General features: G+C 45.4%; 1 protein-coding gene across 3 annotated transcripts in view; it reads left to right on the top strand.

The window, feature by feature from the left end:
- Positions 1-12,211, top strand: part of SUPT7L (SPT7 like, STAGA complex subunit gamma) — a 29,063-nt gene that overhangs the window by 12,849 nt on the left and 4,003 nt on the right. For all 3 annotated transcript variants that reach the window (XM_068232734.1, XM_068232735.1, XM_068232736.1), the window contains exons 3-4: positions 1,023-1,347; positions 5,073-5,310. In XM_068232734.1, the coding sequence (XP_068088835.1) occupies positions 1,023-1,347; positions 5,073-5,310 (563 nt within the window). The remainder of the gene's footprint in view (positions 1-1,022; positions 1,348-5,072; positions 5,311-12,211) is intronic.

The following is a 12,211-nucleotide window of genomic DNA, read 5'->3' as shown; positions in this document are numbered from 1 at the left end:
TGTGGCATGCTTCACTCCAGCGCCATCTTTGCCAGCTACATTCCTGTTCTTCTTGCTGAAGATCTCCGCGATGTGGGCCTCGGAATCCGCCGGTTTAGCTTTCGGCGGCATGATGTAAGTTAAGGCTGTCTTGTGGGAAGTTTTCGCCGGGATCCGTGCTCTCTAGTAAGTGCTCTGGCCGTTATATCGCCGGGTGATCGGAGGAGCTCTCACTCCATGCGTCTGCTCGCGGCGGCTTCCAGACTCCGCCCCAACCTAAGAATTTTTAATTGAAGTGACAGTGAGCCCATTTTTAACTCCTACCAGACGAATAAACTCCTTGTATCACCTATTCTTGGCCTTAGTACTGTAACTTGAGGGATTTGGAGGCTGCCATATTTATTTCCTTTAATGCTAGGTACACATGATACAATTTTCTGGCAGATTTACCTGCCAGATCGATTTTTTTCCAACATGTCCGATCTGAATTTTGATCGATTTTCTGATATGATTTCCATGTAAGTAAACGGCAATCAATCGGAAAATGTATCGAAATTCAGATTGGACATGTTAGAAAAAAATCGATCTGGCAGGTAAATTATATCATGTGTACCTAGCATTAGGCAGTACCAGTTGCCTGGCTATCCTGCTAATTCTCAGTCTCTAATACTTTTAGCCATATCCCCTGAACAAGCATGCAGCAGATCAGGGGTTTCTGATATTATTGCCAGATCTGACAAGATTAGCTGCATGCTTGTGCTAAATAGACCAGCAGGGCTGCCAGGCAATTTATTACCTATCTATTTTAATTAACATAACTAATATAACTTAATGACAGTATGTTTGTTTAGGCTGAAGTTCCTCTTTAAGGGGTAAAAACCCCAGAACCTGAAGTGGTTAATGATGATAATACATTTTCCTTGAAGTGGACATTGGAAAGGATGCAGAAGATTATTAATAGTTTTGTTCACAGCAGAATTAAATACTTGTTTTCTTTTACGTCTATTATTTGTGTAATTAATTTTCTTTGACATTTTCTTCAGTGGGAAAGGAGAACCTGTCACGGAACTCAACTATCACTCTTGTCGCCAGCTCATGTACCAATCCGTGGCCACCATCTTGGCGCACGCTGGGTTCGACAGCGCCAATGAGAGCGTCCTGGAGACCGTGACTGACATTGCGCAGGAGTACTGCTTGAAGTTCACCAAGATGCTGCGGTACAACGTGGACAGAGAGGCCACGCTGGGCCAGTCCCCCTTCCCCGATGTCATGGAGCAAGTCTTCCACGAGATGGGCATCGGCAGTGTCCTGTCCCTGCAGAAATTCTGGCAGCACCGAATTAAAGATTACCACACATATATGCTACAGGTGAGGGGGGTGTAGTGGAATTTGGGGGTTAGGGCTGGTTTTTATTTGTGCCGAGGCAAAGCGGGCGTGAAAAGAATATCCACTCAGCACATCTGCTCCATCCATTTTGAATCCGCTTGAAGCCATCTGCTCTGTCAACTCCACCCGTCTGCTTCAATCACGATCGCCACTCACGTGTGCTTTTGGTTCCACCGCTAATGACTCCACTTGGTCCCTTGTAGACAGCCTGGAGCCCGGCAGGAGCATGGGGCTCCCCACTGGATTACATTAGACCAATTCTCCCTAGCAACAGGGAGAATTTTCATTGGTCCACTATGAACCAAGGCAATCTTCCTGTTGCCCCATGCTTCTGCCTGGGACTAAGTGGAGGTGTCGGCAGCATCCGAATGGGGCGAAGGGGACGCGGCAACCAGCCTAGTGAGAACAAACACTCTGTTCTCACTGGCTTTCATAGGGTACATTTTCACTACCGTTCCAGAAAAATGCAGCAAGTTCACACTCTACAAACGTTTTTTTTCTTTTGTTTTTTGTTTTTTTTTTATAGCTGGAGGCGGGTCCTATTTTTACTATTAGGATTCCTGCACTGAGTAGAGCTTAGAGAAAGTCCTAAACGGGTACTTTTCTTTTAACAAGTGGGAACCGGCGCTTATAACTTTGTTTTTTTGTTCGGATTGATTATTATAACTTTATTTGAAAAAGTAGAAAAACAAGGAAGAACTCAGTGGCACAGAAACTGTTTGTGGTTCAGCAGAATGTCAAACAGAAGAAAAACGGAATATATGGAAACTTTAGGTCCATTTGGTGAACATCAGAAAAGAGAAACCTAGACTGCTAACACATACATTATTCATATCATTGGCATAACCACATTCATTCAATGTTATGGAAGGTAGGAATTAGTAGTGGCTGCACAGTAAGGTACATGCTGTTGTATCAATAGTCGGGGGTAAATAATCTGGTAATGTTTATGAGAGCTCATCCCATACAGGGTCAGGCTAAAAGCAGGGATACACTTCAGAGCAGTTACGAGTCTTGTAGCTACTCGGATTCAAAATGTTAATTAATATTAAATAAACAGCTGTGACCGCGGGAGATGGGGGGTTAACTTACCCACGCTTCCTCCTTCAAGCCAGGAAGAGGAAGCATGGGAGTGACGTGGAATGCTACCTGTGACGCGAATGGCACGCATAGGACGCATGGGTAAGTTAACCCCCCGTCTCCCGCGGTCGCAGATTTTTAATATTAACATTTCGAATCCGAGTAGCTACCAGTCTCGGAGCTGGTCGGAAGAGCATCCCTGGTTACAAGTTTGAAATGAGACACCATTTTTGGTAACTACTTGCACTAAAGTGGATCCGAGATAAACTTTTACTAGTTGCTCAATTGTGTTCCTTTCATATAGTTTATAGGGCATTCCTCAAGTCAAATACTTTTTTTGTTTTGTTTTAATACTCTAATTCCCTATAAACTAAACTAGCCTCACCCACAGCTTTTCACGCAAGGGCTTATGGGAGCTCAGTCTGGGCACTAGGAGGAGGAGGTTACTAGCCAGAGATTTCAGAGGCAGAGGGGAGGAGGGAGAAGGGACTGAATTTACACACAGGCAAGCTGATAGCATCTGCAGCCCTCAGCCTGTGACAAACAGAACATGGCTGCCCTCATTGTATCATAGTGATAAATAATCATAACATGTTGAAGCTGTTTGCAGCTAGATATGCTGTGTAAACTATCTAACCTTTAGATAAGATATATAGACAAGTTACTTGTTATAGTTAGTCTCGGATCCGCTTTAAGGCATGGTTCACACTTATTGAAAATCATGTGCAAATTGTGAATTAGTGATAACGTGTTCACCGCAAATACCAGGGCTGTGGAGTCGGTACAAAAATCCTCCGGCTCCTCAGGTTAGGATTCCTCCAACTCCTCGACTCCAACTGCTCTAATTTACATATTACAATCTTGTTGATTGAAAGCATGTAACAAAATGCATCTCTTAACTGCCAACGCTTAGGAAATTTAAAAGCCAACTGAACTGAGAGGGATATGGAGGCTGCCATATTTATTCCCTTTTAAACAATACTAGTTACCTGGCTATCCAGCTGATCTTCTGCCTCTAATACTTTTAGTCATAGACTTCGGCCTCGTTCACATCATACACGCTTCCGTGCGCATTTGGAAGCGCGTATGACGTGGTAACATGCAAGAACAGCAGAAGGGTATAGACAGCGCTTCTGCTGTTCACAACAAAAGGTGCTGCGCAGCAGTACGATGTGCTATGATGCGCTTGCATAAGTGCAGAGCTGACCCATTCACTGTCAATGGATGGGATCAGCAGTGCAGTGGGTAGCAGCGCAGATGGCGTGCGATCATACGCGTTGCGTTCTAATCGCACGGCCATCTGCGCTGCATAGATGTGAATGAGGCCTAAAACTAGTCCTTGGTAAGAGTACTTGTAGAAGGTACAGACAGGAACAAAGAACATCTATCAGGCCCTAGGCAATGTAAGTGTGGGTACATGTAAGAGTGATGTGCAGGTACTCTGCAGGGGAATAAGGAGATTTTTCCTCTATTACACATTCTTCATGCACAATCTGAACCAGGTTTATGGGTGATAGACAACACATCTGTGTTCAATGTGCACAGCATTCTCAGTGGATTCCCTGCAGCTCTGTGGGGAGAGCATATGTACAGTATAGTACTACTGTGTAACTTAAAGTAAACCTGAGACAGATGAAAGTTTCATACATATCTGGGGCTTCCTCCAGCCCCCTTCAGGCTAATCAGTCCCTTGCTGTCCTCCTCCGCCACTTGGATCTTCTGCTATGAGTCCAGGTACTTGAGCCAGTCTGGCGTAGTGCGCATGCACACACTCCGCCGCCGGGAGGGTACTACACCTGCGCAGCACTATTGCGCAGGTGCAGAACGCTCCTGGCTGTGGAAGCGGCATGCGGCCGGACACCGCTGACTGGCTGAATTACCAGGACTCATAGCAGAAGATCCAGGTGGTGGAGGTGGACAGCGAGGGACTGATTAGCCTGAAGGAGGCTGGAAGAAGCCCCAGGTATGTATAAAACTTTTCTTTTCATCTGTCTCAGGTACTCTTTAATTCGTAGTCACCAAACCAAATTTTAACAAATCAAATTATTTGATTTCATGAGCAAAGGGAGTGCATACATTTGCATAAACCAGCATCAGCGCAGAATTATTTCCATCTCATTGACCATCTCTATTAGTGACACAGCTACACATCAGGCTTTATTCTTACAGCATAGATGTTATTGACTACATATAAAAGATTCCTGTGTACACATCATATATACAGTCACAATCAGATGTGTATATCCGACTTTAAAAATACGGGGACTGCTTTATTGAAGCAGCACAAGTAACTATTTTTTGATTGGTTTATTTCATTTTTGTGGGCTAAGCACAGCTATTACTGTATATATACATTATGATGACTATTATCTGAGAAGTAGAACATCTTATCATATTTTCTATTTTAATTACAGTTTAAATTCATTAGGAGTCGGTGCATTTTTTCCCGACTCCAAGTACCCAAAAATTGCTACGACTCTGACTCTACAGCCCTGGCAAATACAATGGAAGTCAATGGAGAATCGCACTTCGGTTAAAAAAAAAAATTGTAAAATTGCATTCCCCTTGCTTACATCTTGCAGAATTAATTTGCATACGGCATTGACTTTTGCATTTTGTGCTGACAGGTCAGTAAGCAGCTGTCGGAGGAGTACGAGAAGCTCGTCCACCCTGAACGTGTATCCGAAGACACCAAACCCGTGAAGATCAAAGAAGAGCCCGTCACGGACATCACCTTCCCCATCAACGAGGAGCTGGAAGGAGATCTGGCCCCCGGGGACCAGTCGCTACCTGTCGGGGTCCTGGGGGCCCAGAGTGAGAGGTTCTCCTCCAATATGGAGGTGGATTCATCACCCCAACCATCTGGTAAGAGACTCACTCTCTCTATGATACCACAGGCTCTTGAGGTATCCATTTCACCTAGTTGGTGTTACTACAAGAGGGCTCTCCTCGTCTGAGTTACTGGAAACCTGATCCAAGTATATCTTTCCCCGATTGCTTCTAAAGAGAAGTACCGTAATTCTCGAGTACAAGCCGAGAAAAAAAAAAAGAAAAATGTTTGACCCGAGTGTAAGCCACAACACAACTCACAGCCGTGGCCGGTAATAACCATATATTAGAAAAGCAGCATAAATTCATCAGATTGCAATAATAAGCCAGAACATTTGCCTACAATGGAGATGGGCATGCAAAGAACTCCTGTTGCAAAGTTTAAGCTGGCATAAAGATGAAGCAAGGAATGCAGAGCCACATAGTCATGTATCTAAAACTTGATCTAGGAATGCAAGGATTCTCACCACTCAGTAGACCCTGTCCCTGTATGCCTTCCAAGGCTAAACCTCGAGATGAGATTAGCTGGGAACTCCCATGGAAATGTCAAGTATGTTGTTTCCTTTAGATCAGGGGTGCCCATTAGGTAGATTGCGATCTACCGGTAGATCGCGAAGGACTTCATGGTAGATCACGACCCCACTACATTTTGCATTCTGTATATACAAGTGTGCTCCTAAAATTGTACATAGGTAGATCATTTTGACTTGCTAATCTTTTAAAGTAGCTCACAAGTTGAAAAAGTGTGGGCACCACTGCTTTAGATAATGCACCACTGTGCATATCGTGGGGGCTTTGTGGGGGTTACTCAAAGAGTAGTTTCTCGAGTATAAGCCGAGACCCCCACTTTTGGGCCAAATTTTTTGGCCCAAAAATTAGGCATATACTCAAGTATATACCAGGGCTGTGGAGTCGGTACAAAAATCTTCCGACTCCTTAGTTTATGAAACCTCCAACTCCGGGTACCCAAAATGGCTCCGCCTCCTTAGTCTAATACTTGCCAGGGCTGTGGATTTTGTACAGAATCATCCGACTCCTCAGTTTATGAAATCTCTGACTCCGGGTACCCAAAATTACTCCGACTCCACAGCCCTGGTATATACAGTATGTACAAAAAGTATTGTTGCTCTTTCTCCTTCCTAATCTATCCAGCTGAAAACTGTGTAAGGCTGGGTTTACAGTGCACCGCGATTATATGGAATACAGAAGTGGCGCGGTAAGTGCATCCATGACGTCCTTCACATACCTGTTGTTTTGCATTTGCTGTGTTCGAGTCACCTCTCGTATGCTGCTTGTCTCATACTGATCTGAGTCTGGCAGGACCATGGGGCTCCCTATTGGATTGTAAAAAATTCAACAGGGGTCCTACCTAACAACAGGGAGGATTCTTATTGGTCCACATTGAACCAATAAGAATTTTCTTTGATGAAGCAGGATTCCCATTGTTTTTTTGCAAACCAATGGGGGCGCCCCATGCTCTGCTGGGCTCGGATTTGCTTCAGACTGAATGGCGGCTGCCAGCAGTAGCAGAACCGAATCGACAGGTAAGTTGGCACTTTGCATGCGGCGATCAGCATAGTAGAAACAAACACTGTCCATCTTTGCGGCACCAGCGCGATACGGTTGCGGAAAAATACAGCAGGTCCAAGATTTTGCATTTGCGGTCCAGCCTGTGAACGTTATGTGTGCTTTCTGAATGACAGTGTAAATGTGTCTATAAACATCATAGGATGCATTCACTGATTTTGCGTTCTGGAAAACGAAGCGTTATTTCGAACCAGGCAAAAGGTGCTGGAAATTTGGGCACAGCCAGCACCGCCATAGATGGTAATGTGAATTACAGCTTAAGAGCTCAGTTAGGAATTTGGGCGCCATGAAAAGATTGAGCTCAAATTATGATAAAAACTGCGTAATTTTCCACCAGTAATGGCTGGGAGCTGAATTGCGTGTTACCCCAGAGTCCACTGCAGCCTGGAGGGGAAATGGTCATTAACGCCATTGGGACATTTGCAGGAGCAGGGTGAGCCGTGTTACGGCTTTACGCTGCGCCCAAATTTCCCGGCGCCTTAATTACATGTATGTGCATTTTTTTATTGTAGTGTGAACGAGGCTAAAAATTCTGCAATATCATTGTGAGATCTGCAGTTTCCCCCATCCTCTTCACTCCTCCCTTCTGAAGAGCCATGCTGTCTTCTGTAAATAAATGTGCAGATCCCTTTAAGAAAGTTGCGTTAAAGGGACACTTAAGCCAGAAAAAAAAATGAGTTTTACTTACCTGGGGCTTCTACCAGCCCCCTGCAGCAGTCCTGTGCCCTCGCAGCCACTCACTAATCCTCTGGTCCCCCGCTGCCAGCTAGTTTCATTTTTGCCGACAGGCCCGTCAGGACTGGCCACGTGCAGGAGGCTGGTAGAAGCCCCAGGTGAGTAAAACTCATTTTTTTTCTGACTTAAGGTTCACTTTAAAGCTAACTTGAGACGAGGGGGTAAAAAAAAATCATACTTACCTGGGGCTTCCTCCAGCCCCCATGACCACAGTTGTCTTCCTCACCATCCTACTTGGGGCCTCTGTTCACCTGCAATCAGCCCCGGTAATCCGCCGTCAGTCGGCCTGCCACGTTCACGTCGCTGGGAGCATCTGCACCTGCGCAGGTAGTACTGTGTAGATTCAATATGAACATGTCGGACACACACATTCACAGAAGAGCCCGTCTGACGCAACTGAAGGCAAATTACTGGGGCCGATAGCAGGCGAACAGATGGCAAGGGAGGCAATGGTGGTCATTTGGCTGGAGGAAGCCCCAGGTAAGAATGAATTATTTTACCCCCCTTGTCTCAGTTCCTCTTTAAAGTGTACCAGAGCTGATCAAATCTAAAAGATTTATACATGCCTGGGGCTTCCCCATGCACACGGATCGCTCCCACGCCGCCGTCCTCCGTCTTCTTCCTCTCCAGTCCCTGGTCCCGTAACTTCAGCCAGTCACGGCCAGTCTGCACAAGAGAATAGCGCACTTCACTTGCATCAGACTGGCCGCTACTGGCTGATCAGCTCTTTCAGATTTGATCAGCTCTGGTTTCCTTTAAGCGCTTGTTCACTTCATTTAGAGCAGATGGCCGTGTGATCAGAATGTAACGTGTATGATCGCACGCTGCTATGCGCGTGCGATGGGTTAGCGTTGCGCTTCCCGAAAAATGCATGCAGCAGTGCATTGCACTGCTGCGCAGCACATATGATGGGATCGGCAGAAATCCTTGCGTGTCGCACATCATACGTGCTGTTGAAATGCGCTCGGCAGCTCGTATAATGTGAACGAGGCCTAAGACCCATACATGTGTGGTCAGCTTAGCGTTAGAAATGTTAGAAACAGAGATGTAAATCTGACTCTCACAGTCTCTTCGGCATCCCTAACCATAAAGCATTCTGGCTCCTGTTATCGGCATAGCGGAGTAAATATTTGCATGCCTGGTGATTGATTAGGAAACAGAGGCCCATATTGTCCATCACGGTAGCTTTTCTCCTGGCCTGTGGAACGCAGTCAGCGTTGCTTGCGGTGCACTTTATGACAGACGTGAGACCAGCAGCCGTTCCTGACATGAGTTAGTGTCAGAGGCCTATGTGCATGCAGAGAGAGGATCAATAAAGCTTTTTGCGCTGTAAAACATGGAAGCTATTAAGTCAGCAGTTCGGTAGGACGCAGTCACTTATTTACTGCTGCTGTTAAACGGGGGTCGGATATACAGAGAATGTCCCTTGTAAGACTCCCACGCACAGCAAACTGGATTAAGCTACTTAAAACTAGCGGTGGGGTCCTTTAAACCTTCAATTGGCCCCATCGTTTACCTTAAAATCCATCTGAACCTAAAGTTTAACTAGGCAAATTGTAACTGCAATCAGGATGAAAAATGACTATATGCAATTTATAGAAATGTGTGTAGAAACAAATTGCTGCACAGAATACAGGTTATATGGAACAAATGTTATAGCCAGTGTAGCACAGTTTGTTTTCTATCCTCTCTAGATTCAGCTGGTTGGGAGGTCAATGAACTACTTTAGCCACACAGAGGCTGCAGCCGCATGGTCGCGAGACTCGCGTCTGTGCAGTTTTCGGGGCTGTGCGCGTGATCGTGCGGACGGAAACCCGCAATTGCAATGGTGCCGGCGACAGGGATTGGTGGCAGGGGATAGATGTCCCCTGAGCCAATCCGTACTTGTCCGGTGAGAATGATTGTTTTTCTTTAAAAACTGTGATCATTCTCAAATTGTGCCGCAGCACTCCCTCCCGCTCATTTGTTCCTGCCGCCGATCGTTAGATTAATAAATGGGAACTTTGGGGTGTGCAATGAATGGGAACTTTGGGGTGTGCACTATAGCATTAGTGCAGTAGCGGCGCCCCGTTCAGGCGCTCGGCGCCAAGCAGCGAAAACAAAGTGTCGGAAGGCTTTGTCTGCCAAGCAAGCAATATCTCCCTCTGTGTATAGAACTCTCAGTAATAAACTCTCTGTACAGATCACCTGGCAGAACTAGATGCAACCACCAGTGATACATTTCAGAATGTAAATCAGGGAGAGGAAAGATTTTACAATGGCCAAACTCTGAGTAAATAGTCTAAAAATATTGTAAAGTATAAGCAGTTTTATTCATTATGTTATTTTTACTGCAGTTCCTCTTCAACCATTTCTCTGCTTCTGTGAAAGCAGGAAGCAGACACGCTGCAGATGTATTACAGGAGTTCTGTAAGCTGTAACAAAGAAACGTTTTTCTTCAAAGGTTATTATGCTGTTGCTTATCTTTTACAGCAGAGAGGAAGTTCTGACTTCAGGTCCGCTTTAAAGAGACTCCGTAACAAAAATTGCATCCTGTTTTTTATCATCCTACAAGTTCCAAAAGCTATTCTAATGTGTTCTTGCTTACTGCAGCACGTTCTACTATCACCATCTCTGTAATAAATCAACTTATCTCTCTCTTGTCAGACTTGTCAGCCTGTGTCTGGAAGGCTGCCAAGTTCTTCAGTGTTGTGGTTCTGCTATGAACTCCCCCTTCCAGGCCCCTCTATGCACACTGCCTGTGTGATATTTAGATTAGAGCAGCTTCTCTCTTCTCTCTTATCTTTTACAAGCTGGATAAATCGTCCTCTCAGCTGGCTGGGCTTTCACATACTGAGGAATTACAAACAAGGGCAAAGCTGTTTGCAGGAAAAAAAGAGCAGCCTGAAACTTCAGTGCATGAGAGATGCAGGGGGAAAGAAACACACAAATGATCTCTTGAGATTAAAAAAGGAAGGGTGTATACAGCCTGCTTGTGTATGGATGTATTTTGTATGTGTGGACATACTGTACATCAACCTACTTCCTGTTTTGGTGGCCATTTTGTTTGTTTACAAACAAACTTTTTAAAACTGTTTTTAACCACTTTTAATGCGGCGAGGAGCGGCGAAATTGTGACAGAGGGTAATAGGAGATGTCCCCTAACGCACTGGTATGTTTACCTTTGAGCGATTTTAACAATACAGATTCTCTTTAAGGACTTTGCCTCTGGCCCAGGAGACCGGGGTTCAAACCTCAGCTCTTCCATGTTCAGTAAGGAGTCCTTGGGCGAGACTCCCTGAATCTGCTACTGCTTACTAAGCGCCCCAGTGGCTGCAGCTCTGGCGCTTTTGGTCCTCCAAGAGAAAGCTGCAATATAAATGCTACAGTATTTGTCTTGTCTAATAATCTCCAGTTTTTCCCTAGAAGTGTATCTTTTTTTTTTTTCCGCTGTGCAATTTTTGCTGCTCTGTCCCTTTAATAACATTGCAGCCGTCTGTTACCCCCCCCCCCCCCCCCCCCCCAGGCATTAGTGTTATTAAGCGTGAAGTGCCGGCGCTGTGGAGCCCCATCAGCACAAAGCGTGCTATTAAACCCAAATGAGGCTTGTGGCAAATTACTATGCACAGCCACTTATTTCCCCGCTAAAGTGGATCCTAGTTGAAATCAATTTGCTTTTCAATCAGCTTTTGAATTAATTTTTTCTTTATTCTCCCAGTTTTCAGCCTATTTCCCGTCTGAATTCCAATAGGCTAATGAGCGGGCTGAGGAAACACGGGCGCGGCCTCTCCAGCTGATCGCTGATTGCATGAAACGCTTTCTTCTCTCCCACCCCCAACAGATGGACTTCATACGTCTGATAATCCCGCCGGTCTCACATCCTAGCTGGCAAATCACGCCAAATAATCTAATGGACCGCATGTCCTCACACTGGGGCTCATTCACAAAACTTACTAAGTGCTCAGACCCGCTATAAGCACTTTTCTGAGCGCTTTTTAGCCTCTAGAGCTTTCTGAGAGTTTTTTTTTAAAAAACGCTCCCATTGACTTGCATTAAAATCGCGGTAAAATTGTGCGATTTTTATCACGATCGCAATTTTACCGTTATTTTAATGTAAGTCCATGGGAGCGTTTTTTTTTTTAAAAAAAGCTCTCAGCAAGCTCTGGAGGCCAAAAAGCACTTAAAATGTGTCTGAGCCCTAAAGGTCGCCATATATCTAGCGATGATGGGCAGATTCAACCAAGAGACAAATTTCCCTCTGATTGAATTTGATTGGAAAGAGATCTGTCGGCTTCCCATACACCGGCACCGCAGGCCGATTCCCAATCAATTTCATGCTGAATTCGATCAGGAATCGGCCTTGTGATGCCACATCTGGCCGCCTCGCTGATCCGGCTATGTCCCCCTAATGCATACATGTCAAACTCCTGCCGCAGGCCAGATCTGGCTCTCAGAGCCATTCAATTTGGCCCCCAAGTGGTTTCCCCACTTTGCATTATGTTTTGCCCGCTCTAGACTGCCAGGGAAGCTATATTGGAGGTGAAGCCCTAGATCATCAGGAAAGCCATATGGGGAGTTAGGGGGAAAGCACTAGACACCAGGGAACTGTAAAGGGGAGAGTGGGGGCCACTAGACA

This window comes from Hyperolius riggenbachi, chromosome 4 (assembly GCF_040937935.1).
Source record: "Hyperolius riggenbachi isolate aHypRig1 chromosome 4, aHypRig1.pri, whole genome shotgun sequence".
NCBI lineage: Eukaryota > Metazoa > Chordata > Amphibia > Anura > Hyperoliidae > Hyperolius > Hyperolius riggenbachi.
This window is presented reverse-complemented; position numbering and strand designations above follow the sequence as displayed.